The sequence below is a fragment of the Aquarana catesbeiana genome, linkage group LG06 (assembly GCF_042186555.1).
Source record: "Aquarana catesbeiana isolate 2022-GZ linkage group LG06, ASM4218655v1, whole genome shotgun sequence".
Classification (NCBI taxonomy): Eukaryota; Metazoa; Chordata; class Amphibia; order Anura; family Ranidae; genus Aquarana; species Aquarana catesbeiana.
In genome coordinates, this window is record NC_133329.1 from 42,128,417 (window position 1) to 42,154,950 (window position 26,534).

At 47.0% G+C, this 26,534-nt stretch overlaps 1 protein-coding gene across 4 annotated transcripts in view; it reads right to left on the bottom strand.

Moving 5' to 3' along the window:
* Nucleotides 1-26,534, bottom strand: part of FBXL19 (F-box and leucine rich repeat protein 19) — a 36,747-nt gene that overhangs the window by 8,704 nt on the left and 1,509 nt on the right. For all 4 annotated transcript variants that reach the window (XM_073635761.1, XM_073635762.1, XM_073635759.1 and 1 more), the window contains exons 2-10: nucleotides 25,434-25,576; nucleotides 17,645-17,852; nucleotides 15,792-15,935; nucleotides 15,567-15,653; nucleotides 14,962-15,129; nucleotides 11,986-12,018; nucleotides 9,412-10,040; nucleotides 605-768; nucleotides 348-512 (exon numbers count right to left, since the gene is read on the bottom strand). In XM_073635761.1, coding sequence (XP_073491862.1) covers nucleotides 348-512; nucleotides 605-768; nucleotides 9,412-10,040; nucleotides 11,986-12,018; nucleotides 14,962-15,129; nucleotides 15,567-15,653; nucleotides 15,792-15,935; nucleotides 17,645-17,812 — 1,558 coding nt within the window. In that variant the 5' untranslated portion in view covers nucleotides 17,813-17,852; nucleotides 25,434-25,576. The remainder of the gene's footprint in view (nucleotides 1-347; nucleotides 513-604; nucleotides 769-9,411; nucleotides 10,041-11,985; nucleotides 12,019-14,961; nucleotides 15,130-15,566; nucleotides 15,654-15,791; nucleotides 15,936-17,644; nucleotides 17,853-25,433; nucleotides 25,577-26,534) is intronic.

The window sequence follows — 26,534 nt, forward strand, 5'->3', positions numbered from 1 at the left end:
ACCCTAGGAGCAGAAAGTGTTTTAGGGCTACAAAACCCCTAACCCTCTCAACAAAATTGGGGGGGGGGGTTCTGTAGGCCACAAAGGATAACTGGGCAGGGCTGATAATGTTCAAGAAACACTGTAGAATACAGAAGACGGCACTGTAGTCCTGGCAGGATCAAGTTTGTGTTATTTTTGCACTTGTCAAACAAATATAACAAAAACTTTCAAATGGTAAGATTAACGTACCAAAGAGATAAAATAGGAGTTGATCATTAGGGTTTACATACACTTTAAGCAGAGTTGCCCTTAAAAAGCAGATGCAGTGGTATAGCCAATCAATGGAAAGTGGGAGGGACACTTACCTGTCTTGCAGTCGGTGGAGGGAGGTGAGAGCAGCTCTCGGAGGTGGGAGGTTTTCATGCCCTGTACCCAGCCGAGGTCCAGCAGAGACAGGCAGGGGAAGGAGGCCGTGCACAGAGAGGAGACTGCGCTCCATGTACAGCCAGCCAATAGAAGCTCCTTTAATCCTGGGAGGGAGAATTAAAAGAATGAGCACACAAAAAAGTCATCGCCCTCTTCATTCCATTTCCTTTACACGCCCCCCACCCAAATCGCTCACCCTGCAGTCTGTGTATCAGCCAGGTCAGCTGTTTCTCAGATATGTTGGTCCAGCTCAGGTCTAGTCTGACCGGCTGTCGTCGGACTATACCACTTAGCATCGGAGGGGTGATTGATTTCCGCCTGCTCAAGTCAATGGAAGTCCAGAGGCGTCGATCGCAGCACCTGCCGTGACATAAAAAGCGTACCGTTGGTCAGGGGGGTCACTACAGGAGGTGAAGACCAGGTTCAACAATCCACTACATCTGTTTCCCAATTGGTAAATTTACTACACATTACATTAAATGATTGGTGGGGAGGGGACCAGACCCAACCCCGTTTCCTGTTGGTCAGTGACACCCCACCCACCAACAGGAGGAACAAGACCCAACCCTCAGACATCACTCGTACCACGCAGCACATTAAGGGCTTCTTTACATGTGCTTCAATATGTGGCATTGGACACTTTATTTAATTTTTTTTTTTTTTTTTAAAGGGCTCTGAATGCCAAACAAAGCCCCTGTCACTAAATATAATAATTACCTTACAGGCCTGTTAACACGTTGTGTTTGCTTTGCTTCAAAAAATTATCCCCCATGTCGCTCTCTTGGCACTTCAAATCGTTTCCTAAGCCTACATAGAAGTCTATCACAACGCTCGCTAATTGCCCCTGAAGCTTTTGAGGGGCTTTTATGCAGCGTTGGCTTCGCTTTGGAGGTATGAGATATCCCAGGATTCAAGAAACCAACAAACGAAACTGGAAAGACGTCATCAGTAGTCACTTCCTGTTCATGTGTATATATTCCGGGAGTGTCTGGTGTAGACGTCACATCTGGTTTGTAATGTGGAGCAGCAGGAAGGTGAGCGGGGTCCAGACTGGAGCAACTAGCAGATGGCACACGTGGTGTGCAACATGGGAACGCTATAGCAGAAGGAGAGAGGAGAGAGAGGAGAGAGAGGAGAGAGAGGAGAGAGAGGAGAGAGAGGAGAGAGAGGAGAGAGAGGAGAGAGAGAGAGAGAGAGAGAGAGAGAGAGAGAGAGAGAGAGAGAGAGAGAGAGAGAGAGAGAGAGAGAGAGAGAGAGAGAGACTGAGCGGCAGAGGATCAGTAGAGCTGGGGGACCAGAGCAGGAGAAACTAGTAGAGGTCACAGGTGGGAGCAATATAGTAGGAGGTGAGTGGGGATGGAAGAGAGGAGGCTCAGCAGAGCTGGGGATTACTACTGATCAGGGGATCGGCAAAATTGGTAGTATTTTTGGAGCAGGGGGATCGGCAGAGCCGGGAGCATTGTGGAGCAGGGGGATCGGCAGAGCCGGGAGCATTGTGGAGCAGGGGGATCGGCAGAGCCGGGAGCATTGTGGAGCAGGGGGATCGGCAGAGCCGGGAGCATTGTGGAGCAGGGGGATCGGCAGAGCCGGGAGCATTGTGAAGCAGGGGGATCGGCAGAGCCGGGAGCATTGTGAAGCAGGTGGATCGGCAGAGCCGGGAGCATTGTGAAGCAGGTGGATCGGCAGAGCCGGGAGCATTGTGAAGCAGGGGGATCGGCAGAGCCGGGAGCATTGTGAAGCAGGGGGATCGGCAGAGCAGCATTGTGAAGCAGGGGGATCGGCAGAGCCGGGAGCATTGTGAAGCAGGGGGATCGGCAGAGCCGGGAGCATTGTGAAGCAGGGGGATCGGCAGAGCCGGGAGCATTGTGAAGCAGGGGGATCGGCAGAGCCGGGAGCATTGTGAAGCAGGGGGATCGGCAGAGCCGGGAGCATTGTGAAGCAGGGGGATCGGCAGAGCCGGGAGCATTGTGAAGCAGGGGGATCGGCAGAGCCGGGAGCATTGTGAAGCAGGGGGATCGGCAGAGCCGGGAGCATTGTGAAGCAGGGGGATCGGCAGAGCCGGGAGCATTGTGAAGCAGGGGGATCGGCAGAGCCGGGAGCATTGTGAAGCAGGGGGATCGGCAGAGCCGGGAGCATTGTGAAGCAGGGGGATCGGCAGAGCCGGGAGCATTGTGAAGCAGGGGGGATCGGCAGAGCCGGGAGCATTGTGAAGCAGGGGGATCGGCAGAGCCGGGAGCATTGTGAAGCAGGGGGATCGGCAGAGCCGGGAGCATTGTGAAGCAGGGGGATCGGCAGAGCCGGGAGCATTGTGAAGCAGGGGGATCGGCAGAGCCGGGAGCATTGTGAAGCAGGGGGATCGGCAGAGCCGGGAGCATTGTGAAGCAGGGGGATCGGCAGAGCCGGGAGCATTGTGAAGCAGGGGGATCGGCAGAGCCGGGAGCATTGTGAAGCAGGGGGATCGGCAGAGCCGGGAGCATTGTGAAGCAGGGGGATCGGCAGAGCCGGGAGCATTGTGAAGCAGGGGGATCGGCAGAGCCGGGAGCATTGTGAAGCAGGGGGATCGGCAGAGCCGGGAGCATTGTGAAGCAGGGGGATCGGCAGAGCCGGGAGCATTGTGAAGCAGGGGGATCGGCAGAGCCGGGAGCATTGTGAAGCAGGGGGATCGGCAGAGCCGGGAGCATTGTGAAGCAGGGGGATCGGCAGAGCCGGGAGCATTGTGAAGCAGGGGGATCGGCAGAGCCGGGAGCATTGTGAAGCAGGGGGATCGGCAGAGCCGGGAGCATTGTGAAGCAGGGGGATCGGCAGAGCCGGGAGCATTGTGAAGCAGGGGGATCGGCAGAGCCGGGAGCATTGTGAAGCAGGGGGATCGGCAGAGCCGGGAGCATTGTGAAGCAGGGGGATCGGCAGAGCCGGGAGCATTGTGAAGCAGGGGGATCGGCAGAGCCGGGAGCATTGTGAAGCAGGGGGATCGGCAGAGCCGGGAGCATTGTGGAGCAGGGGGATCGGCAGAGCCGGGAGCATTGTGGAGCAGGGGGATCGGCAGAGCCGGGTGTATTTTTGGAGCAGGGGGATCGGCAGAGCCGGGTGTATTTTTGGAGCAGGGGGATCGGCAGAGCTGGGAATATTTTGGAGCAGGGGGATCGGCAGAGCTGGGAATATTTTGGAGCAGGGGGATCGGCAGAGCTGGGAATATTTTGGAGCAGGGGGATTGGCAGAGCTAGGAGTATTTTGGAGCAGGGGGATCGGCAGAGCTAGGAGTATTTTGGAGCAGGGGGATCGGCAGAGCTAGGAGTATTTTGGAGCAGGGGGATCGGCAGAGCTAGGAGTATTTTGGAGCAGGGGGATCGGCAGAGCTGGGAATATTTTGGAGCAGGGGGATTGGCAGAGCTAGGAGTATTTTGGAGCAGGGGGATCGGCAGAGCTGGGAGTATTTTGGAGCAGGGGGATCGGCAGAGCTGGGAGTATTTTGGAGCAGGGGGATCGGCAGAGCTGGGAGTATTTTGGAGCAGGGGATCTGCTGCACGACGGCACCAATAAGCTGGAAATCTGCTGAACAGTGTTGCCGCTATCTTAAGCGGTGCTTTACCGTCGTTTTTGCGGAGGTTTTCAGCCGCTAGCAGGGTGCTTTTAACCTCCCCGCTAGCAGCCGAAAAAGGGTTAAAACCACCCGCTATGCCGGCGGTGCTACCCATTGATTTCAATGGGCAGGGGTGCTTTAGGAGCGGTGTATACACCACTCCTACAGCGCTGCAAAGATGTGGCTTGCACGTTCTGCCAGTGCACCGCTCCAGTGTGAAAGCACTCGGGTTTTCACACTGGAGTTAGAGGAGAGGCTCTTTACAGGCGCCATTTTTAGCGCTATAAGCACCTGTAAAGCTGTGAAAGCAGCCTTAAGGTTTTATTCACACTTGTGCGACTCCAAAGTCGCACGACTTCCAATGCGAAATTGATGAGACTTTACACTCTCCGGATCAAAGTCACATCAAAGTAGTGCTGGCACCTTTTAAAATTCACTACAGCCTTTAGGTTGCACCGATTTGAATTGGTGCCATTGAAAAGAATGGGCTGCAACTTGTCATAGGACTCCGATGTTCAAAGTTGCATAACAAGTTGCATAAGTGTGAATGAAGCCTTAGACCTTATGAATAAAAGCGGACCATTGTACAAAATGTACTGGCAGGATCTCCAGGTAATAAAACTGTTACAGCAAGTAAATCTGAACTCTATGGAAGATGTACCCTTCCAGTTTGTCTGCTCCTGGGTAAAGTGCTTATTCTTCTCTAGGGTATCAGTTCAAAGCAATTTATACTTGCCTCATCCTTTGCTGCCACAGACTTCCTCCTCTCCATCCAACCAGTCCCTCAAAAGCAGCTTCTCCGTACTGCCCTGTCGTTTGCACTCTGACATCATCACGTACAATGCAGGACCAGCAGTACTGCATTGTTAAAGCGGAGCTGCACCCTAAAGGGGAAGTTCCACTTGTTTCCACCCCCCCATCCACTGACACATTTGGCACTTTTTTTGGGGGGGGGGGGGCGGGGGGGAAGGCTCGTAACTAGAAATAGCAGAGCCCCATAGCAAAATGTTGTATGGGGCCCCCCTGCAAACAGCCCCCCCCCCCCCACGGCTGCCATAGTGTCAATGCAGCGTGACCTGTGCCCAATACAGCGTGACCTGTGCCCAATACAGCCTGGTCTGCCTGTGCCCCATACAGCCCCACCTATGCAGAGGAAGAGGCAAGCCACCGGGATCAGAGAGCGGGATTGCCCGCTGTAATAGCTTTCATTTGAATTTCCTGTCTTCCCGGGGCTCATCGTCACATAGCCCCACCTCTTGGCCCAACGCCTTTGATGACGTCACATGTCCAGCATTGGATCGGCGTTCTGTCTATCAAAGGCACCGGGCCAAAAGGTGGAGCTATGTGACGTGAGCCCCGGGAACACTGGAAGTTCTAATGAAAGCTCTTATATCGGGCAATTCAGCTCTCTGCTGATACGGACAGCTCGCCTCTTCCTTTCCTCTCTCTTCCCCTGGCTGGGAGACTGTGCCGGCGATGCTCTTATCCTCACTGGGCCCCACTCGGCTGCGGGCCCCATAGCGCCCACATGGGTCACTATGGTGGTAGATACGCCCCTGGGGGGGGGGGGTACCTAGAAGACTATGGGACCATTCAAAGCGCAGCGCTGTAAAACTGGCTGTGAAGCCGCAAGATTACATACGACCTGCACCTAAAGCAGATTAAGGAATCGACTCAGGTGGGGACATTGCTAAATCCCTGGACATGAGTGCCCTAATATTAAAAGTCAGCAGCTGCAGTATTCGTTTATTTTTTGGGGGGGAAAGACAAGAGCCGGCCCACATCTCAGAGCATTGGGAGGGAAGAAGAGAGCAATGGCTGCTCAGGGAGCAAGAGATAGTAAAACCTCACCCCCAACCCAATAGAACACCTTTGGGATGAATTAGAGCGGAGACTGCGAGCCAGACCTTCTCATCCAACATCAGTGCCTGACCTCACAGATGCGCTTGTTGAAGAATGGTGAAACATTCCCATAGACACACTCCTAAACCTTGTGGATGGCCTTCCCAGAAGAGTTGAAGCTGTTATAGCTGCAAAGGGTGGGCCAACTCAATATTGAACCTGGGATGCCATTAAAGTTCATGTGCGTGTAAAGGCAGGCATCCCAATACTTTTGGTAATGTAGTGTATATACATCAAGTATAGAAAATAATCACATTTTGTTGCTTTGCAGCCCGAAATGAAGACCAACACAGTTTGTTTTATACAGCTGTATTTACCGTATATACTCGAGTATAAGTCGAGTTTTTCAGCACATTTTTTTGTGCTGAAAGTGCCCCCCTCGACTTATACTCGAGTCAAGCACTTTTCTGCAGCAAAAAATTTCAATTTCCGAACCGATTTTGGGGCCCTGTATCTCAGGGCCACTTTGTGCTAGGAACCCCAAATTTGGTGTGCAGACCCAGTGGAACTGGTACCACAACATATCCAAAGCTGGGGTTATTAGGACCAAGTAGCCCCGAGATACGGGGCCCCAAACCCGGTTCGGAAAATGTCATTCTCTGCTGCAGAAAAGTGCTTGACATTTACTGAACCGATGTTTGCGGCCCTGTATCTCGGGGACACTTAGTGCTAGAAACCCCAGCTTTGGATATTTTATGGTGCTAGTTCCACTGGGTTTGCACACCAAATTTGGGGTTCCTAACACTAAGTGGCCCCAAGATACGGGGCCCCAAAGTCGGTCAACTGTGTCCATCTGCAACAATGTCATTTCGGGACCCTTTGGGTTCAGAGACCCCAAATTTTGGCTGCAGCTAGGGGGCATCTAGGAACCCTTAACTACCGAGTTTGAAGTTCAGGGGACCTATGGCTGCAAATGGGCACAGTGAGGCTGCAAATGGGCATTGTCGACCCTCTTTTCCACTTACAGTAGCTGTGCATTTCTCACCCTAGGCTTATACTCGGGTCAGTAAGTTTTTCCCATTTTTTTGTGGTAAATTAGGGCCTCGACTTATACTCGGAACAACTTATACTCGAGTATATACGGTACTCAGTGCAACTTATAACATCCAAATGAAAGATAAACACCGTGTCAGAAAAAACAATTCTAAAACAGAATCACTGAGTTGGAAAAAGGATCGCCCCATTGTGTCAGTATTTTGTTGGACCACCTTTTGCTTTAATTGCAGCCTTAAGTCTGTTGGGATTTGTCTCTACTAACTTCACACATCTAGGACTTTACAATATTTGCCCGCTCTTCTTTGCAGAACTGCTCAAGTTCAGTTACATTTGATGGTGACCGTTTGTGGACTGCAGTCCACAAGTCATTCCACAGATTTTCAATGGGATTTATGTCTGGGCTCACACTAGGCCATGCAAGGACATTCACTTTTTCTCTCCTCCAACCACTGTCTGGTCATTTTTGCCATGTGCTTTGGGTCACTGTCATGTTGGAAGGTAAACCTACTTCCCATTGACAACTTTCTGAGAGCAACAGATTTTCCTCAAGAATTTGATGTTTTCTTGCCCCATCCATTTTCCTTCTAACCTGACAAGTGCTCCAGTCCTTGCTGCAGAGAAAAACACCCCCATAACAGGATACCACCCCTCCCCCCCACAACAGGACCCCCCCCCCCAATAACAGGATATGACCACCCCCCCCCCTCCATAACAGGATACCACCCCCAACAGGATACGACTAACCCCCCCCCCCAATAACAGGATACCACCAACTCCATGCTTTACTGTAGGAATGGTGTTATTTGGATGGTGAGCTGTATTGGATTTCTGCTAGACATTTTGTTTGGTGCTATGGCCAAATCATTCAATTTTAGTCTCATCTGACCAGAACACAATTTTCCATGTGGCCTCAGAATCTTCAAAGTGTGTTTTGGCAAAGCTCAGTGGTGACTGCATGCGGCTTTTCTTGAGGAGCGGCTTTTTTCTTGCATCCCTCCCATACAGGCCCCATTTGTGGAGAATTAATGATATGGTGGTCACACAATGACCACTCTATGCCATAAATTCCTGCAACTGCTACAGAGTTGCTATAGACCTCTTGGTGGCCTCTCTGACCAGTTTCCTCCTGGCTCTTTCCTTCAGTTTGGAGCGAGGTCCTGATCCAGGGAGGGTCTGTGTTCTACCAAATACCTTCCACTTCTTAATAATAGACTTCACTGTGCTTCTAGACCAGGGGGTCTCAAACTGGCGGCCACCCTTCAGCTGTTGCAAAACTGCAAGTCCAATGAGGCATTGCAAGGCTAACAGGTACAAGCATGACTCCCAAAGGCAGAGGCATTATGGGACTTGTAGTTTCACAACAGCTGGGAGGGCTGCCAGCTTGAGACCCCTGTTCTAGGCATTAATAAAGCCTTTGAAAAAAAAAAAAAATCCATCTGTATCCATCTCCTGACTTGTGCCTGTCCACAACCTTATCCTGGAGATCCCGGTGACAGCGCCTTGCCACTCATAGTTGATTGTTTGCTTCAGTTGCACTACTAGGGACTGAAATGCTCCAGGAAAGCTCTTTCATGCTGAGCTAATCACAATGACCACAGCTGATCACAGTTGAAAGTCAAATGGCTTTGTGTGCCATTGATTAGCTACACCTGATTGAGTTTACAAGATATTTTTAGGAGGGGGGGGGGGGGGTGATCCTTTTTCCAACTCAGTGATTGGGTTTTTGAAATTTTCTTTTTTTTTTTTCCCTGACAGGTTAATGTTATATCTCTCACTTGGATGTTTTAAATACAGCTGGATAATACAAAACTGTGTGTCTTCATTTCAAGAATATATATATATATATATATATATATATATATATATATATATATATATATATATATATATATATATATATATATATATATATATATATACATATACATACATATACACACACACACACACATACATATATACACACACACACACACACACATAAAAAAGTGGACCGGGACACCTATGTATATTATTCTGCATGTGGATATATACGTACTGTGAGTTCTAAAAATGTTTTAAATTACCCACTAGATGGCGCTATATATATAAGTAATGCACGGGGTACTTATCTTATTCCTCAATTTCGCAGGCTTCCTTCTGTTTGTGTGCCCAGTCCCCAGCTATCAGACATCATCCTGTACAATGCAGGACCAACAGTCCTACATTGTACAAGAGGATACCCATGACCTGTCCTCAATCCCAAGCAATGGTAAGTAGAGAGAAGCACCGGCTGCAGTGGAAGAGAGGAGTAAGATAAGTACATCACCCCCCTAGGCAAAAAGTAACCCTTGCAGAGGGACACACTGCAAGGGTAGTACCCCCCCCCCCCCCCCACGGAGTTCAGCTTTAAAAAGCAAATAAATCAGCATGCTTTATGAACATGAATCAAGGTAAAAGGGGCCCCTCTTTCCGTTTACATCCGTGCAGTTATTTGAGAGTTTCCCAAAAGGTAAGCAAAGCCTGTATATATAGTACTTTGTTCTTACCACCGGTTCCAGGTTCGGCACACCCGCATACAAACACACAGCTCTTTCTGTCCCAAGTGCCTGAACACAGATAGCCAGACCCCCCTCTGCATGACATGGTCCGTTCCACTGTCCAGGGGAAGAGAGTCCGGTTCAGGGCTGTGTGGAGGGGGTCGTACCACGTGTCTCTCTAGCTGCAGGGGAGGGGGCTTTGGCGGAGAGGGGACCAGCGGCCTTTTTAAGAGTTGGCTCCTGGACAAGGGTTGTACCGCATTTCTGCTACAAGTTCCCTTCTTAACAGCGGCCCCCGTGCTCCTCCGGTTCTCCTTCTCCCGGCAATTTGATCTGGGCGACTTCTGTTTGCCGTTCCTGGTGCCGTTTTGTCCATCTGTAGAGCTTCCTTTATCGTCTTCCTCGTCTGAGCTGGTACTGAAGCTGACACGAGAGGTCCTGCCCTCCCCGCCTTCCCCTGTGCCGCTGCTCCCCGGCGAGCCCTTGGAGTCGGAATCGGAGTCAGAATCTGAGCTGGAACTGGAGGTGGTGCTGCGAGCCCTCTCCAACATCTGACACATCTGCTTAAAGCGCTCGATCTTCTCCCGCTGGTGGGAGCGGTCCAGCACTGGAGTGGGTTCAGTTGGCGTCTGAGGTTCCTGCGCAATTAAATGCAGAAATGTCAAGAAATTTAATTAGAAGAACATCTAAACAGAACGCACTTCTCCTTACAGTGGTTGTGAACAAAGTACCCCCCTCTACAGAGTGTACAAGCCCCAATCCAAAGCACCTAGTCGTGTTCCTACCAGCCCTCTCGTCCCTCAGTTATCTGTTTGAGACACGTCTGACAAGTTCTCTCAACACCACAGAATCCTGGGAGATGGCCCCTCCACCCTCCAGCACACAGAAGGCGATTGACGACCTTAGCTGTGCATATTACCATACGACAGGTTAAGGGGGGTGGGGGGGGGCGCATTCCCTTCACTCAGGTTTAAGATTACACTCAGCTCCATGCCCTATGCTGTGCAGTGTGTCATATCAGATCCCCACCCCTGAAGCCAAGAAATGATGTGTAAAAATGTGTGCTTTAGGTGACCGTAGTGGAGAGAGGGCTGCAGACAAACAGGTTCAACTTCTTTAAGAGGATTGGTTTCCTCTCCTTGTATCACCTGAGGCTAATCACTTCACTGTGTATATATGTAAGGACTTAAAACCACTTTAAAGCGTAACTTCACGCTTTCAATCAACACTATTTTTAATCTTTATGCTGCTAGTATTAGTAAATAGGATAGGAAGCTACATTATAAATTTACTTGTTTTAAACTTGATTTTATTTACAATTTTTCAGTTACTTCCTGGTTTCCATGCCTAGGCAAATGATGTCATACATCCCAGGAGTCCTCAGGAGGGGTTTTCTCAGCTACGTGCACACTCTTGTCTACATGCCTGATCTAAGGCCAGATGGAGTCCAAGTAGTAAATGCTACATGAATCTGCCCTTACTCAAGATGGCTATGGCCAGAAAATGTTAGGGGTGTTTTTCAAAATGATTTCTCAGCAAAATAAGGCATAGAGACATGGAAGGATGGGGGAGTGGGGGGTGTTTGGGGTTTGCTTTGAATATTAAAAATTAAAAAGGGGTTGTAAAGTAAAGAGGTTTTTCATCTTAAATGCATTCTATGCATTAAGATAAAAAAAACCTGTGTGCAGCAGCCCCCCTAATACTTACCTGAGCCCATCTCGATCCAGCGATGTTACAAGAGTGTCTTGGCTGCCAGGGACTCTCCCTTGTCATTGGCTGAGATGGCAGCCCTTGGCCATTGGCTCCTGCTGCTGTCAAAGTCAGTGAGCCAATGAGGGCTGCGGCTCAGTGTATGAACGGACACACAGAGCAGTGGCTCAGGTGTGCCCCCCCCCCCCCCCCCCCCATAGCAAGCTGCTGGCTGTGGTGGCACTCCGTGGGGGGGGGGTGGGCGCTAGGAGAGCCAGAGAGGGACCTGAGAAGAGGAGGATCTGCACTACTCTGTGCAAAACCATTACACAGAGCAGGCAAGTACAACATGTGTGTTATTTTTAAAGGAGAAGTACAGCCTGAGCTCGTTTGGCTGTACTTCTATGGATCAAAGGAATGCAATCCATTTTGCACTCCTGTGAACCGGTTTCAGCAAAGAGTGGTTTGAAGGCCACTCTCTGCTAAAAACACAGACAGACAGACTGGACTGAGACCCCCTGCTCTGCCTCAGCGAGCCACTGAGAGTCTGAGACGGCCGCTCCTCGTCCCGCCAGAGCTCAGCACTCCAGTGAGCGCGGTGGGGCAGAGCAGAGAGCTGCTGATAGACAGTCAGCAGCTCTCTGCTTGGGGAGCTGTCAGAACTGAGTGATCGGCGGGGTTTAATCACTCGGTTCTCAGGCGCCAAGGGGACAGATGCAGCATCGGACCGATGAGGAATCCACCCAAGTATAATTGGAGGAAAAAAAAATAAATAAAAAAAAAAAAAAGGAGCCTTTAGTGTCAATGTAGTGTTTTTGGTTTGTATTGCTCAGATACAGTGTAGTTCCGCTTTAACATGGAACAGAAACATGGAGGTCAGAGATCCTCACTCACCTTTTTAATTTTCTTATCTTTCTCAGCCTTTATCTGCAAGGAGAAACCAGAGAGAAAATATTACAACAGAACGATTTACAAGGTAATGGATTAGAGAAGGAAATTATTTAAAGACCTATATAAACAGGATAGTACCTAGTCTATAAAATGATGAAAACTAGGATGGGAACGACCCAGGGAGGTTTTATATGAATTTTACACTGTGAAAATCTTTTTAGGATATTATACTGTGCAATAAAAAAAAAAAAAAAAAAAAAAAAAAAATCACTTTCATGGAAAGTTGGCAGTCTGCACTGGCCACCTTGCAGAGCCTGAAATCATATAAAGAGGGTTTGGAGGCAAAGCTGATGTTCCCTCCCAAGTGCCCCGGAAAGTTGGTCACATTGGAGCTGAGCTCGTTGGATTATCCAGCCAGAAGAACATGAAAATCTTCAACAGGCAGTGTACAAGGATCACAGATTTCCCCCAAGTTCCTATTAGGACTGAGTGGAACAAGGGAAGTCGTATCTTATCCTTTCATACTGCTGGCGGGCTCCTGCTACCCTGTTTCCCCGAAAATAAGACCTAGCGTGATTGTCAGTGATGGCTGCAATATAAGCCCTACCCCCCCAAATAAGCCCTACCCTGTTTCCCCAAAAATAAGTTCTACCCTGAAAATGAGACCTACAAGGACTTTAACTAGGGCTTATTTGGAGGGTAGGGCTTATATTGCAGCCATCACCGACAATCACGCTGGGTCTTATTTTTGGGGAAACAGGGTAGGATTGTACAAAGCGGGAACCTGTCAGCAAATCCCAGCCAATGATTCACGGCCGGGACCTACTGATCAGCTGTGTCCAATCACAACCCAGAGCTCGGTGTTGAAATTGAACACAGGGCTCTGTACAGAGAATGCGAACTGTCAGTATTTCGACCTTGCAAAGCAGAGATGAGAAATTGAGAGATTTTACTAATCAGCACACATTACACATGGTTGGATACACATTCAACCCCCTTGATCTCCCTAAATGTTTTCCCCTTCCCAGCCAGCGTCATTAGCACTAATCACTGTAATAATGGCAGTGTCGTTATTGTCGCCGCTATAATCGCCGCTCCATTATTAGGTTGTTGATCATCACCATTAGTAGTATAAAATAAATAAATCACACACTTATCTGGATTTTTTTTTTTTTAAATCAAGAACCATATAGCCAATTTTATTGGATATGTTTTATAGCAAAAAGTAAATATTGGGGCTTTTTTTTCCTCTCACAATTTTCAGCCTTTTTTGTTTATAGCTCAAAAAAAATTGAAAATGCAGTAGAGATCAACTACCAACAAAAGAAAGCTATTTGCGTGGGAAAAAATTATGCAACACCCCACACACACACACCCCTTATAGGCTAGGGGGAAGGAGTGAACCAGTGGGGGACTTCACTTTTTGAGTGAAGTTCCACTTTAGGCCTCTGCAGATTTTTGTGAGAGAGCAACTGCAGACAGGCAACTGTCCAGTGCTAGAGTGTGGAGAGTGTAAATACACAATAGAAATATAGATTTTTTTTTTAACCGCTTCAATCCCGAGCACTTTTACCCCCTTCCTGCCCAAGCCAATTATCTGCTTTTAACGCTCTCACACTTTGAATGACAATTGTGCGGTCATAATAAAATGATAAATATTTCATTTGGGTAACACAAATAAACGAAAAAAGACTGAGGATTTTGAAAAAAAAAAAAAAAAAAAAAAAAAAAAAAAAAAAAAAACATTTTTGGTTATAAAATTTGGAGAAATAAATAATCTTTCTTCATAAACTTAGCCCAAAACGTATTCTGCTACATTTCTTTGGTGAAAATAAGCCAAAATCAGTTTATATTAGTCTTTAGGAAAGTTAAAGAATCTACAAACTATGGTATACATCTGAAAATTGATCAGTCCTGATGTACTGACGTCCGATCTCAGTTCTTGAGACCCGAAAATTTCAGGACAATACAAATACCGCCCCCAAATGACCCCTTTTTGGAAAATAAACAGTCCAAGGTATTTAGTAAGAGGCATGATGGGTTTTCTGAAGTTGTAATTTTTTTTGTCATAAATTTTTGGAAAAAGAAAAAAAAAAAAAAAAAAAATTGCATTGCTATAAGCAAGCATTTTACTGAATGAGAACAACAAAGTGTAGCACCAAAGAGTAAAGGGCATAATACAATGTTCATAGGTGAATCTAAACAACACTAAAATGAAAAACATAAATACACTGAATGGATAATATGAAGAATAAAATGATATAAAAATTACAAAAAAAAAAAAAAAAAAAAGTGTCCATACGTGGTAATAAATGTAAATAAATTCCCAGTCTGAATAAGACTGAATCTTGCAAACAGTGTAAAATCACAGGGAGTGTGATAAAACAGGCAGACCGGAACATTGAACAATGTTTTTCATTTTAGTGTTGTTTAGATTCACCTATGAACATTGTATTATGCACTTTACTCTTTAGCGCTACACTTTGTTGTTCTTGTTTGGTATACCATTTTTTTCATATGTAGTGTGTTAGCCGCTGATTTTGGAGCAGCGCAGAATCATTTGGTTTTTACAGAATGAAACTGAACCGTTCAGGTTTGTTTTGGTATGATTAGCTGTGATTGGTCAAAGCTAATCCCGTGGTACAAATGGGAAGTGATTGGCCATGTCAGCACCATGTGATCAAATTGGCCAATCACAGCTAGCAACACAACTGTACACCATGAATGGCATGAAAGGAAGCCATCCATTGTGTACAACTGTCATGTGACCTGCTTTGAGTTGTCACAGAGGTCACATGGTACCAGCAAGCGAGTCACTACTCTGATTAGTCACACCGCTGAGCTGCCCCATGATTAATGGTTCCTGACAGGACGTCAAATGAGGTTAAACATGGGAGAGGAACCTAAAAATTAAAAAATATAAAATCCTGGACTCCTTCTTTAATAACTGCAGACAGTGATGGATTCACATTACGTTACCTTTTTCTTCGCTGCCACATCCTGCACTGGCTCCTTCTCCTTCTTCCTTTTGTGTCCCTGATTCTCATCTGTTTTCTTCTTACCCGGGGCCTGATCGTCCGTCAGTTTCCACCGCACAGCGTCTTCACCGTTATCAGGACGCTTTTTCCCTGATCCGTCCAGGGGATCCTGGAAGAATAAAAAACACGTTAGCCTGTTTCTTTATATTAAGCAACAGACCTGTGTTATACAAAGGCTCTTCAAAAAGTTTCTGCACTTTTATTTTATAAAAAAGTGCAGAAACTTTTTGAAGACCCCTCGTAAAAAAATATATTCACCCCAAAACAGAAAATTCCAATACCCGTCCACTGGCCTATCATGTAAGGATTGCAGAGACAAAAGGGTTGCTGGTTACTGCCCCCCAATTGAGCTCACAAATAAGTTACCAAAAGAAGTCCCACCTTCCATGGATTGATGATGGCACCTGCAAGCCCCAATTACCCTAAAGTCAGAGGATGCAATATCTGGCCGAACCGCTTTTCCTGGACTGAAGATGACAAAGTCTGTCTAATTGACTCTACCGCCCCCTGCCTTCCAAATCTAGAACGACAAATCAGGTACTTCACCTTGCATGTCCGCCCTTCACGCTTACATCTTGGACATTCCCAGCAGTTTGGAATCTCAGTGTTAATAACCGCTTCGGCTTTACCCATCTGAAGGAAAAAAAAAAATAAAGCGGGTAGAGGAGTAAGGGAAACAATTACAAAAGCTGGAAACCATACAAGGAAAAGAGTGAACAGAGCAAGTGAAAACTCAGAAGCAGGCTGCTTGACTCCGTGGGGGAGGCTCACCTTGATACAGCCGGGGTGAACAATCTCATTACAAATGGTACATTCCATGAGCGACAGATTAAACTTCTGTTCCTCATCTTGGGCAGTGTCTTCCTTCCCGGCATCTCCGCACAGAAGACACACGGCAGTATGGGGGAGTACGGGCTGTGGAGGAAAGGAGATCTTATTACACTGCTTACAATACTCCCCCCTATTATCTATGTATGGATACCAGACATCCTCATATAAGCATCTTGTTAAAGCGGACCTAGACTGTGGTGACCTTCTGCAAACCGTGGCAATTGTCAGTGACAAAGCCCTCACATTGGGTAGTCAGTATCTTCCTTTTTGCCCAGAACCACACTTTCCACCTGACAGAGTCTCCATAGACCTTCCAAGACCTCTACCCCATCAATATAATGCAGTCATCAGAGACAGGGGTGGTCATGGTATGCCTACTGAACCTTAATAGGCTCCAGTGAGACAGGGTGTACCCTGTCAACTGTATGGAAGTGTTCTACTGCTTCTGGTCGGGAATTATATGCTTAAAAAAAAAAAAAAAAAAAAAAAAAAAAAAAAAAAGTACAGATCAGGACATCATCCACCTGCCTCTTAAAGGGGTTGTAAACCTACGTGTTTTTTCGCCTTAATGCATCATTAAAGTGAAAAAACTTCTGGCAGTGACCGGACCCCCAGTTTCACTTACCCGAAACCCTAGAACTTGACCCACAGGGACACGCTGTCGCTCTGCCCAGGGTTCTCGGCTCTTGATTGGATAGATTAGGGATATGCAATTAGCGGACCTCCAGCTGTTGCAGAACTACAAGTCCCATGAGGCATAGCAAGACTGACAGCCACAAGCATGACTCCCAGAGGCAGAGGCATGATGGGACTTGTAGTTTTGCAACAGCTGGAGGTCCACTAATTGCATATCCCTGGGATAGATTGATAGCAGCGCAGCTATTGGATTCTGCCAATTAAATCTAACGACATGGGCGCCGGGGCAGAGTACTACATTCGGCCTCTACGGACGCCGAATGCTGGACTCGGGAGTGAGCCCGCAAGGTAACACCCCCCCCCCCCAGGGAGAGCGCTTCTCCCAGGGGGTTATGTGATGCGGGGAGGAGCCGCTGAGGGACCCCGGAAGAGGAGGTTCGGGGCCACTCTGCAAAACGAGCTACACAGTGGAGTTAAGTATTAATTTTTTTTTTTTTTTAAATAACAAACATAACGAACCTCAAGTGTCACTTTAACGTCAGCCAATCAAAAGAAGCCTTGCATTATTTAACCACATCTTGCCCGGTATAGACAAAATGACAGCTGAGCAGTAAAAGGGTTACGGTAAATACCACCAAAAAAGCACTTTTTGTGTAAAAAAAAGGAAAAAAAAAAAGATAAAAATTGGCGTAGTGTTGAATGACCGTGCAATTGTCATTCAAAGTGTGACAACACTGAAAATTGGCCTGGGCAGGAAGGAGGCAAAAGAGTCCAGTAGTGTTGTAAAGCGCTGCGTGAACTGTCTGTGCTATATAAATCCTGTATAATAATAATAATAATGGTTAATAAAAAAAATAAAAAGGGCCTATCCTGAATGGCAGAGAAGCACTAAGCAGTCTTTATATCTGATCGATAGGAAGTCACCCGTACTGCTGGCAGGACACAGTGCCGCTAATGCTACAACAGTCCATTACAGCAGACCCAGCAGCCACATCGCTCTGTAATGAATGGAACTGGATTAGGCCTGCTTGTCATTAACCATAGAATTCAACTTTAAACTGTGCTAATGGATCCATGTTAGACAGCCAAACTTTCCATTTTAAGTGTAGGTCTGCTTTAACTTGCCGTTTGCTCTCCCCGCGCCACGCAGCACTCACCGCTGTGCACTGCCTCTTCAGACAAGACTGCTTCATGCGCCCCGGACCCCCAAACTTCTTCATGTCTTTACAGAAGTGACACTCGCCGCATTCGCTGCGCACACAGGCTTCACACTTTCGGCAGCGCGTCCTCCTGCGCCGCGCAGCTCCCAGGCCCTTTGCCGACATCTCCCACTGGGGCCTTGCGATGCCTCAGCTGCACCCACACCTGGAATAAAGAGCAAGGAAAAAAAAAAGGCAGTCAAATTAGCTAGGACCATTTGCACTAGATAGAAGAAAAGTGGACACATGTCTCCTATGCCTGTAAAATTACTTTTTCAGACAATTTTATTAACCCCTTCCTGCCTGCCTTCTGTTGACTAAAGAAGTTACCGTACTTTCAAATAACTAGGAAATGCAGCAACACTGATCCCTATGATCCATGTGCAATTACTAATTTTTGCAATGAGGCTTGCAAAGCCTTGCACCTTAGATCAGTGCTTCGTAGGTGCAACGCACAGGCTCTTGCAATGGCTGCCTCAAGCCTCAGGTGTGTATGGAGGTCAGGACCCACTAGACTCGAAACGCGTTCTGAACTACAGAGCAGTGAAGAGAGAAAAAAAAAAAAAAAAAAAGGGACCATCACACAATCTGCAGATTTCCTCTACCACAGTTCAGGATGGGAATATTGTAACAAGGATTATTCTCCAAACCGGATGATGCGGCTCTGTGCAGACGGAGTGCTGAATTTAATTAAAAATAAAATGTTGCAGATAAAAGCACGCCATAATTCAGGTTCAGTGGGGCGGTTTGTTTGTTGGGGAATTTACACCCTAAATATGTGAAATGTGGACATTATCTTTAGGCTGCATTCACACTCTCGTTTAGCAAGAACAAGCGTTCCTGCTCGCAATTTCATCTGAAGCGATTTTGCGCGTCACATAGGGCCAACCCTTTCACTTGTCGCTCCTGCTCCTTTTCGGGATGACAGGCTTAAAGCGATTTTTAAAGGCCTGGTTTGTGCATGAGAATTGGCATTGCATTTGGAGTGCCATTAAAGCGGAGGTCCGCCGAAAAAAAAAAATATTAAAAGCCAGCAGCTACAAATATTGCAGCTGCTGACTTTTAATATATGGACACTTACCTGTCCAGGGAGCCCGCGATGTCGGCAGCCGAAGCAGATCCGTCCGTCGGCTCTCGGCTGCTGCCGCCGCCATCCTCGGTAAGGGAATAAGGAAGTGAAGCCGTGCGGCTTCACTTCCTGGTTCCCTACTGCGCATGCGTGAGTCGCGCTGCGCGTCCTCTCTGGTCCCTGCTGTGTTCTGGGACCTGTGTGTCTCCCAGAATACAGCGGGGGAGGACAGTGTAGACGCCGGAAGTGGCGTAGGTCACGGCAAGCGCCGCAGTAATCTATGCCAGGAAGTGGGAGCAAATACCTGTATTAGACAGGTATCTGCTCCCTCCTCCCCCCTGAAAGGTGCCAAATGTGACACCGGAGGGGGGGGGGGGGGGGAGGAATCCAAAAAGTGGAAGTTCCATTTTTGGGTGGAACTCCACTTTAAGGGACAATGGCATCCAAATGCACATCGATCGCCACACAATTTGGAATCGCGTGCAGAATCATGGCAATTCTGCATGCAATTCCAAATTGCGAAGTGTGAATGGATCCTTAAAGTGGTTGCAAAGTCAGAAGGTTTTTTTTATCTTAATGCATTCTATGCATCAAGATTAAAAGCCTTCTGTGTTAACCCCCCCTAATACTTACCTGAACCCGATCTTTCTCCAGCGATGTGCACGAGTGCCTCGGCTGTCCCAGACTCTCCCTCCTGATTGGCTGGGACACAGAAGCGGAACCTTCGGCTTCCGCTGCTGTCAACCAAGGTCAGATAGCCAATCAGGAGAAAGAGGACGGGGCTGAACCACAGCTGAATAGACACGGGAAGCTGCAGCTCGGTTGCCCCCATAGCAAGTTGTTAGCTGTGGGGGCACTCAATTGGGGGGGGGGGGCAGGAGTACCAAAGAGGGACCTGAGAAGAGGAGGATCGGGGCTTCTCTGTGCAAAACCACTGTACGGGGCAGGCAACAAGTTTTTTTTTTTCCTTTAAAAATAACAAAGGCTCTACAATCACTTTAATGTTCACCAGCAGGATGCCCCATGCCAAAAGGTACAATAATAAATATTCTCCCTCCAAGAAACAGCATCCAAACCCAAGGAACAGCATCCAAACCTTTTTGTGGCTGTTGGCTTTCAATCCCTGCTGTCACTGACGGCCAGGGTTCACACTTAAAGCAGGGAACCAGTCAGAGTGGTTCCTGTCAGATCTGAAAGGTTTCAGAGACAAAAAAAAGCCATCTGCTGTGCCATCTATTTAATAGTGTAACCGTCAGATACAGTCGCACTATTAAAAATTGAAATAAGTGAAAAACAAATTTCATCTATAAGCTGAACAGAGTTCAGCTTTAAAGTAGCATCAAAGGCTCAGTGCAACAATGCTCTTTATGTGATTGCAAAGACTAGCATTTGTATTTTTAAATAACATGCCATCCTTACTTGCTCTGTGTAAGTTTTTCACAGGGGGGCCCCAATGATCCTCTTCTGGGGTCCCCCGCCAGTGCTGTCTGCTCCTCCCATAGAAAACTGTTTGCTATGGGGGCAGATGTGCGGGCTCAACCCTGAGCTGTGTGCGTCTAAAGCAGTGGTTCTCAACCTTCTAGTGCCGTGACCCCTTGACAAAAATTTCCCAAGTTGTGGGGACCCCTAACAGTAAAATTATTTTCATAACGTGGGTTGTCAGCACCCAAGGCAAGACAAGTAATTTGCGCCCCTAACCCATGGACATTTAGCGCTCCCTGAGACTTTCTAATGCCAACTATAATCACAGGTAGCGTTACTCACTGTCTCGTAGTAGTGACACCTATGCCTGAAATCAGGAGATAGGATCTCCTCCAGCCCCTCCCACTTCACATTCCTCACCAGTCAGCTGACCTCTAGTCTCTGCCCCCCAGCCATGCTGTGAACTGAATGGGCGCCTGCGAAGAGGCTGAGTGGGCGGCCGCGGGCTCCAGGAACAGCCCTGCTGGGCAGCCGCAAAAAGTCTGGCAGAGTGGTGCGGGCTTCAGAAACAGCCCAGGATTCGGTGACCCCTGGCAAATCATCATTCGACCCCCAGGGTCTCTAAAGAGACCCATATAGTGATGCTCTGCCACCACCCCTTTAGGTAAATGTACGGGGGGGGGATACAGTAACTGAATTTTTTTTTACCTTAATGCAGAGAAAAAAAAAAAAACACATTGTTTTTAGGACCACTTAAAGTTCCCTACAAATAGTAGTTAATATGTCATTCTGCTTTATTGACCCCCCAAAGTCTTACTTTATGCTGAACGCACTCCCCCCTCCAGGCACAGCACATACGCATCCCCGGGCAAAGCACCACATCACATACGCATCCCCCCTCCCCTCAGGCACAGCGCACGCATCCCCCCCTCAGGCACAGCGCACGCATCCCCCCCTCAGGCACAGCGCACGCATCCCCCCCTCAGGCACAGCGCACGCATCCCCCCCTCAGGCACAGCGCACGCATCCCCCCCTCAGGCACAGCGCACGCATCCCCCCCTCAGGCACAGCGCACGCATCCCCCCCTCAGGCACAGCGCACGCATCCCTCCCCCCACCCCAGGCAAAGCGCACAAATGTCCAGGGACATCCTGCAAGACAACAGAGCCCTGTGGGTGGAAGATGAACACAACAAACATTCAAAGGCTCATTATGCTTCAAAGACTGAACACAATGGGGAAAGGAAACAATCATGATGTAAGGCGCACTGAAACATTTATTCATTTCTTTTAAATGGATGGTTTAATAAACACTTTAATTTAGTACTCTTGATGTTTTTTGCTGATCATGAATCTGGATAGTTTCACTTTAACTGGGACAAAACCTACACCAGGGGAATTCCTAGGATGACCTACTTCTACGGCTTGGGAAGCTATACAGCCAGTAAAAGTTCTCATGTATATTTAAGATTTAATTGTTCAATGGCTGCCACGAGTGGCAAGGCGCGAGGGAAGAATGAGCAATTCTAACAATTACAACTGAAAATATATATATATAAAATTACGGAAGTCAAGAATTACATTGTTAATGGGCCACTCTTTTTTTTTTTTTAATAAAAAGAAAAATGCAGAAAAAAAACCCCCAGAAGCCTCAAACTGAAAATAAAAACAACTGGAATGATTCATAAGAAAACTGAAATCTTACACTTCTCTTGAGGAAATCTATCATGAGAAAACAGACCACGCCACCCCCAACCCCCCTTTCTGAAAATCCTGGCTGTATTTGGCAGAGACCCTAGAGAACAAAATGATAGTCCTTGCAATGTTTTAAGTCACATGCTATTTGCGTAGCAATTTTTCAAACGCAATTTTTTAGGGAATAAAAAAAAAAAAAAAAAAAAAAACATTTTAAATAATTTTAACGCAAAAAAAAAAAAAAAAAAAAAAAACACACAATATAGAACCCATTTGTTGGTAAAATATAAAAGATGAGGTTACGCCGAGTAAATAGATACCCAATACGTCATACTTTAACCACCAAGGTTTTTTTATTTTAATGCATTATATGCATAAAGAAAGCCTTCTGTGTGCAGTAGCCCCATCTCAATCCTGCGAGACTCAGCTGTCCGGTACTCTCCCTCCTCATTGGCTGAGAGAGCAGCAAAGCGCCATTGGCTCCTGTTGCTGTCAGTGAGCCGGAGAGGGAGAGGGAGAGGGAGAGGGAGACAGTGGCTCTGTGCCTGAATGGACACGGAGTTGCGGCCCAGGTGCCCCCATAGCAAGCTGCTTGCTGCGAGAGCACTCAGCAGGAGGGAGGGGCCAGGAATGCAGGTGAGGGACCCGAGAAGAGGAGGAGCTAGACTGCTCTGTGCAAAACAACTGCATAGAGCAGATAAGTATTACATGTTTGTTATTTTTAAGGAGACTTTAGTATCAGTTTCAAAGGCGACATAGATGCCAGAGAAGGGGGAGAATCATATTGAACAGCAATGATATATGACAACTATGACACCATCTAACCTAAAGCCTCACAGCACTTCCCATGTAGCCCCCAGGGCACCCTGCAGACAGAGGTCTGTGTCTGTTTTTGGTGCTGTACTCCAGCCAGTGAAAAAAAAAAGATTCTTCAGCCTGGCTTCTAAAAAGGTAATGGTTTGGTTCATCTTTCATGCCATCTTACTTCCTCTGTGCTGCCTGATCTTTTATAATAGAGTTGCTGGGATAAATATCAAATGAGGCACAAATGATTTTTAAAAGGGGCTGTTGGAAGCACAAATGTGGAAGCTTTGAAGTGAACTTATACTTTAAAAAAAAAAACCTGTGTGCAGCAGCCCCCCCCCCCCCCCCTTTATACTTACCTGAACCCTATTGCAATCCAGCAATGTGCACAATAGCCTCAGATCTCTGGGTAATCTCACTCATTGGCTGAGGCAGCAGCAGAAGTCATTGGCTCCTGCTGCTGTCAATCACAGCCAGTAAGCCAAAGAGGAGAGAGAGAGGGGGGCAGGGCTGAGCCACGGCTGTGTGTGAATAGACACACAGAGCAGTGGCGGGAGATACCCTGTCTGGGTGTCTCCACAGCAAGCACAAACGCTAAGTGTGTTTAGCACTTCAGCATTTATTTCAATGCCCAGAATAAAATTAAAATTCTGGCCAATATAACTCCCAGACTCCAAACACTGCTAAACTCACACAAACTGTTTTGAAATAAATGCAGCTTAGGTGAGTTTATAACACTGATTTGCTCCTGTCAGGATAAACAGCATTTACAATAAACCAGTTGCGCATGAGGCCTAAAAAAAAACCCCAAAAAAAACAAAAAAACAAAAAAACAAAAAAAACAAAAACAAAAACAAAAAAAAAAACAAAAAAAAAAAAAACAAAAACAAAAAAAAAAAAAAACAAAAACAAAAAAAAAACAAAAACAAAAAAAAAACAAAAACAAAAAAAAAAAAACACTTAGCAGTGGGGTCCCTTATATGCACTGCAGGAGTTAAAGTGGAACTTCTCCCTTTGAATAAAACTAACAGCAGCTCTGCATGGTAATGAGAAACTGTTGAACATTTGTTTTCTTTAAACTTTTTTTTTTTTGCTTTTAACTTCCACTTCCTGGTTTCCCTAAAGGCAATGGTGGCACAACCTCGACTTCAGAGATGTCCCCTGAAAAGTCATCAGTGTGTTCAGGGAGATCTTGTTCCTAACGGCAAGAGCTCAAAGAAAATAAAATAGAGAGATAGAGAGATAGAGAGATAGAGAGATAGAGAGATAGAGAGATAGAGAGATAGAGAGATAGAGAGATAGAGAGATAGAGAGATAGAGAGATAGAGAGATCTCATTTTGTATGGCAAATGAGTGATGCGAAGTGCAAGATCTATACAAAATGACAATCTGTTTGTTAAAAAAAAAAAAAAAAAGTCCCAAAATCAAGGTAGCGCAGTACAGTGCCTGTGCAAGGTGTGGCATATGACATCACTGATTGCAGGCTTCTTCCTTCTCTGCTGCCCCAACAATGACATCACATGCAGTACCGGTCATACAGATGAAGGACGGAAAGAATATATCCAGCAACAGGATTGTAAAAAATTTCTTAAAAATGTCTCCACTTGGCTGGGTGGGATTTACTAAAACTGGAGCACTCAGAATCTGGTGCAGCTGTGCATGGTAACCAATCAGCTTCTAACTTCAGCTTGTTCAATTAAAGCCCCTTTCACACTTGTGTGACTTGGAACGGCAAAGTCGCATGACACGTCATACTCCATGATTTTCAATGACTACCATTCATAACTGTACGACTTTAAAGTAGTCCCTGTACTACTCTGGTCCGACTGAGGTGACTTGAGGTCCCTAGACCTCAAATTACACAGGCACTGCTTCAAGTCGTGGCAAAAAAAAAATTTTTTAAATTGCGCGACTTTCAGGTCGCACAAGCGTGAAAGGGGCCTAAGCCGGGTTCACACTGCCGCGACTTTGAAGCCGGACCCCCCAGCGCGACTTCGGCACGACTTGCATGCAACTTCTTCAACAGAAGTCAATGCAAGTCATACCAAAGTTGGAGCAAAAGTAGCGCAGGAACCTTTTCCTAAGTCGCACCGATTAGAACGGTTCTGTTGCACTGAATGGGGGTCTGGACTTCTGGTGCGACAAGTGCTCCAAAGGCGGAGCGATTGTCGCATCAGCGTGAACCAAGCCTTAAGCTTTGACAATAAAACCTGGAAGCTGATTGGTTACGATGCAGAGCCGCACCGGATTCTGCATTCTCCAGTAAGGATGAACTCCGGCACGTTCGCACCGCCCACGTGCAGAGCCCGCACGGTGCTGCGCTTATCACAGGCAGTGAGACATTTCCAGATCTCTGCAGCCGCACATCAGGAAAACGTCTCACTGCCTGTGATTAGCGCCGTGCCGACTACCTGGCGGGCTCTGCACGTGGGCTGTGCGAACACGCCAGAGCTCATCCTTATTCTCCAGTTTTAGTAATCCCCCCCCCCTTTGTAATCCAATGATATGCGAAGGAAGACTCTCTCTACAACTATAATAATTAATCACACTACAGAGACATCCACAACTAGAGTTGCCACCTCATCCCTTTAAACCTGAACACATATGAATTACACAGGTTCTGAGGCCAATGAAATGCAGATAAGGCACCAAGTGAGCTTAATTACCACATTAATCAGCCACAGAACCTGTGTAATTAATATGTGTTTGGGTTTAAAGGGGTGAGGTGGCAACCATATCCACAATCCATACCAACCAACCTGCTCTCCACTGATCCGACCAGTCTGTGTCTCAGTGCGATCATGATCAGAAGGCGGCTCCCCTCTGCGACACGCCGATGAGCCCCTCCTGGGGGACCTCCGTCCTCTTACAGCTCCAGCTTCGCAGAGAGGACTCGGGGAGCCTGGAACAGAACCGGCAATGTGAGCCGAGCCATACAGAGAAGAGAGTACAACACAGTGCGTAGATACCCCCCCTATAGACAAGAAGGGGGAGCCCCAGAACCCACCCCGGGGGGGCCCCCCCAAGAAGAGCTAGGGGGATGGAGAAGAGGAACCTCCAATGTAATACAAACACCGCCCCCCAAATATTCTATAAAGCAGGGATATGCAATTAGCGGACCTCCAGCTGTTGCAGAACTACAAGTCCCATGAGGCATAGCAAGACTCTGATAGCCACAAGCATGACACCCAGAGGCAGAGGCATGATAGGACTTGTAGTTTTGCAACAGCTGGAGGTCCGCTAATTGCATATCCCTGCTTTAAAGGTACTCAGTAATACAAACCCCACCCCCCACCAATATTCTATAAAGGTACTCAGTAATACAAACCCCACCCCCCACCAATATTCTATAAAGGTACTCAGTAATACAAACCCCACCCCCCACCAATATTCTATAAAGGTACTAATACAAACCCCGCCCCCCTCCAATATTCTATAAAGGTACTAATACAAACCCCGCCCCCCTCCAATATTCTATAAAGGTACTAATACAAACCCCGCCCCCCTCCAATATTCTAAAAAGGTACTCAGTAATACAAACCCCACCCCCCCCAATATTCTATAAAGGAATTCAGTAATACAAACCCAGTCCCCCAATATATTATAAAAAGGTACTCAGTAACAAACCCCGTCCCCCAATATTCTATAAAGGTACTCAGTAACACAAACCCCGTCCCCCAATATTCTATAAAAGGTACTCAATAACACAAACCCCACCCCCCCAATATTCTATAAAGGTACTCAGTAACACAAACCCCGTCCCCCAATATTCTATAAAGGTACTCAATAACACAAACCCCACCCCCCCAATATTCTATAAAGGTACTCAATAACACAAACCCCACCCCCCCCAATATTCT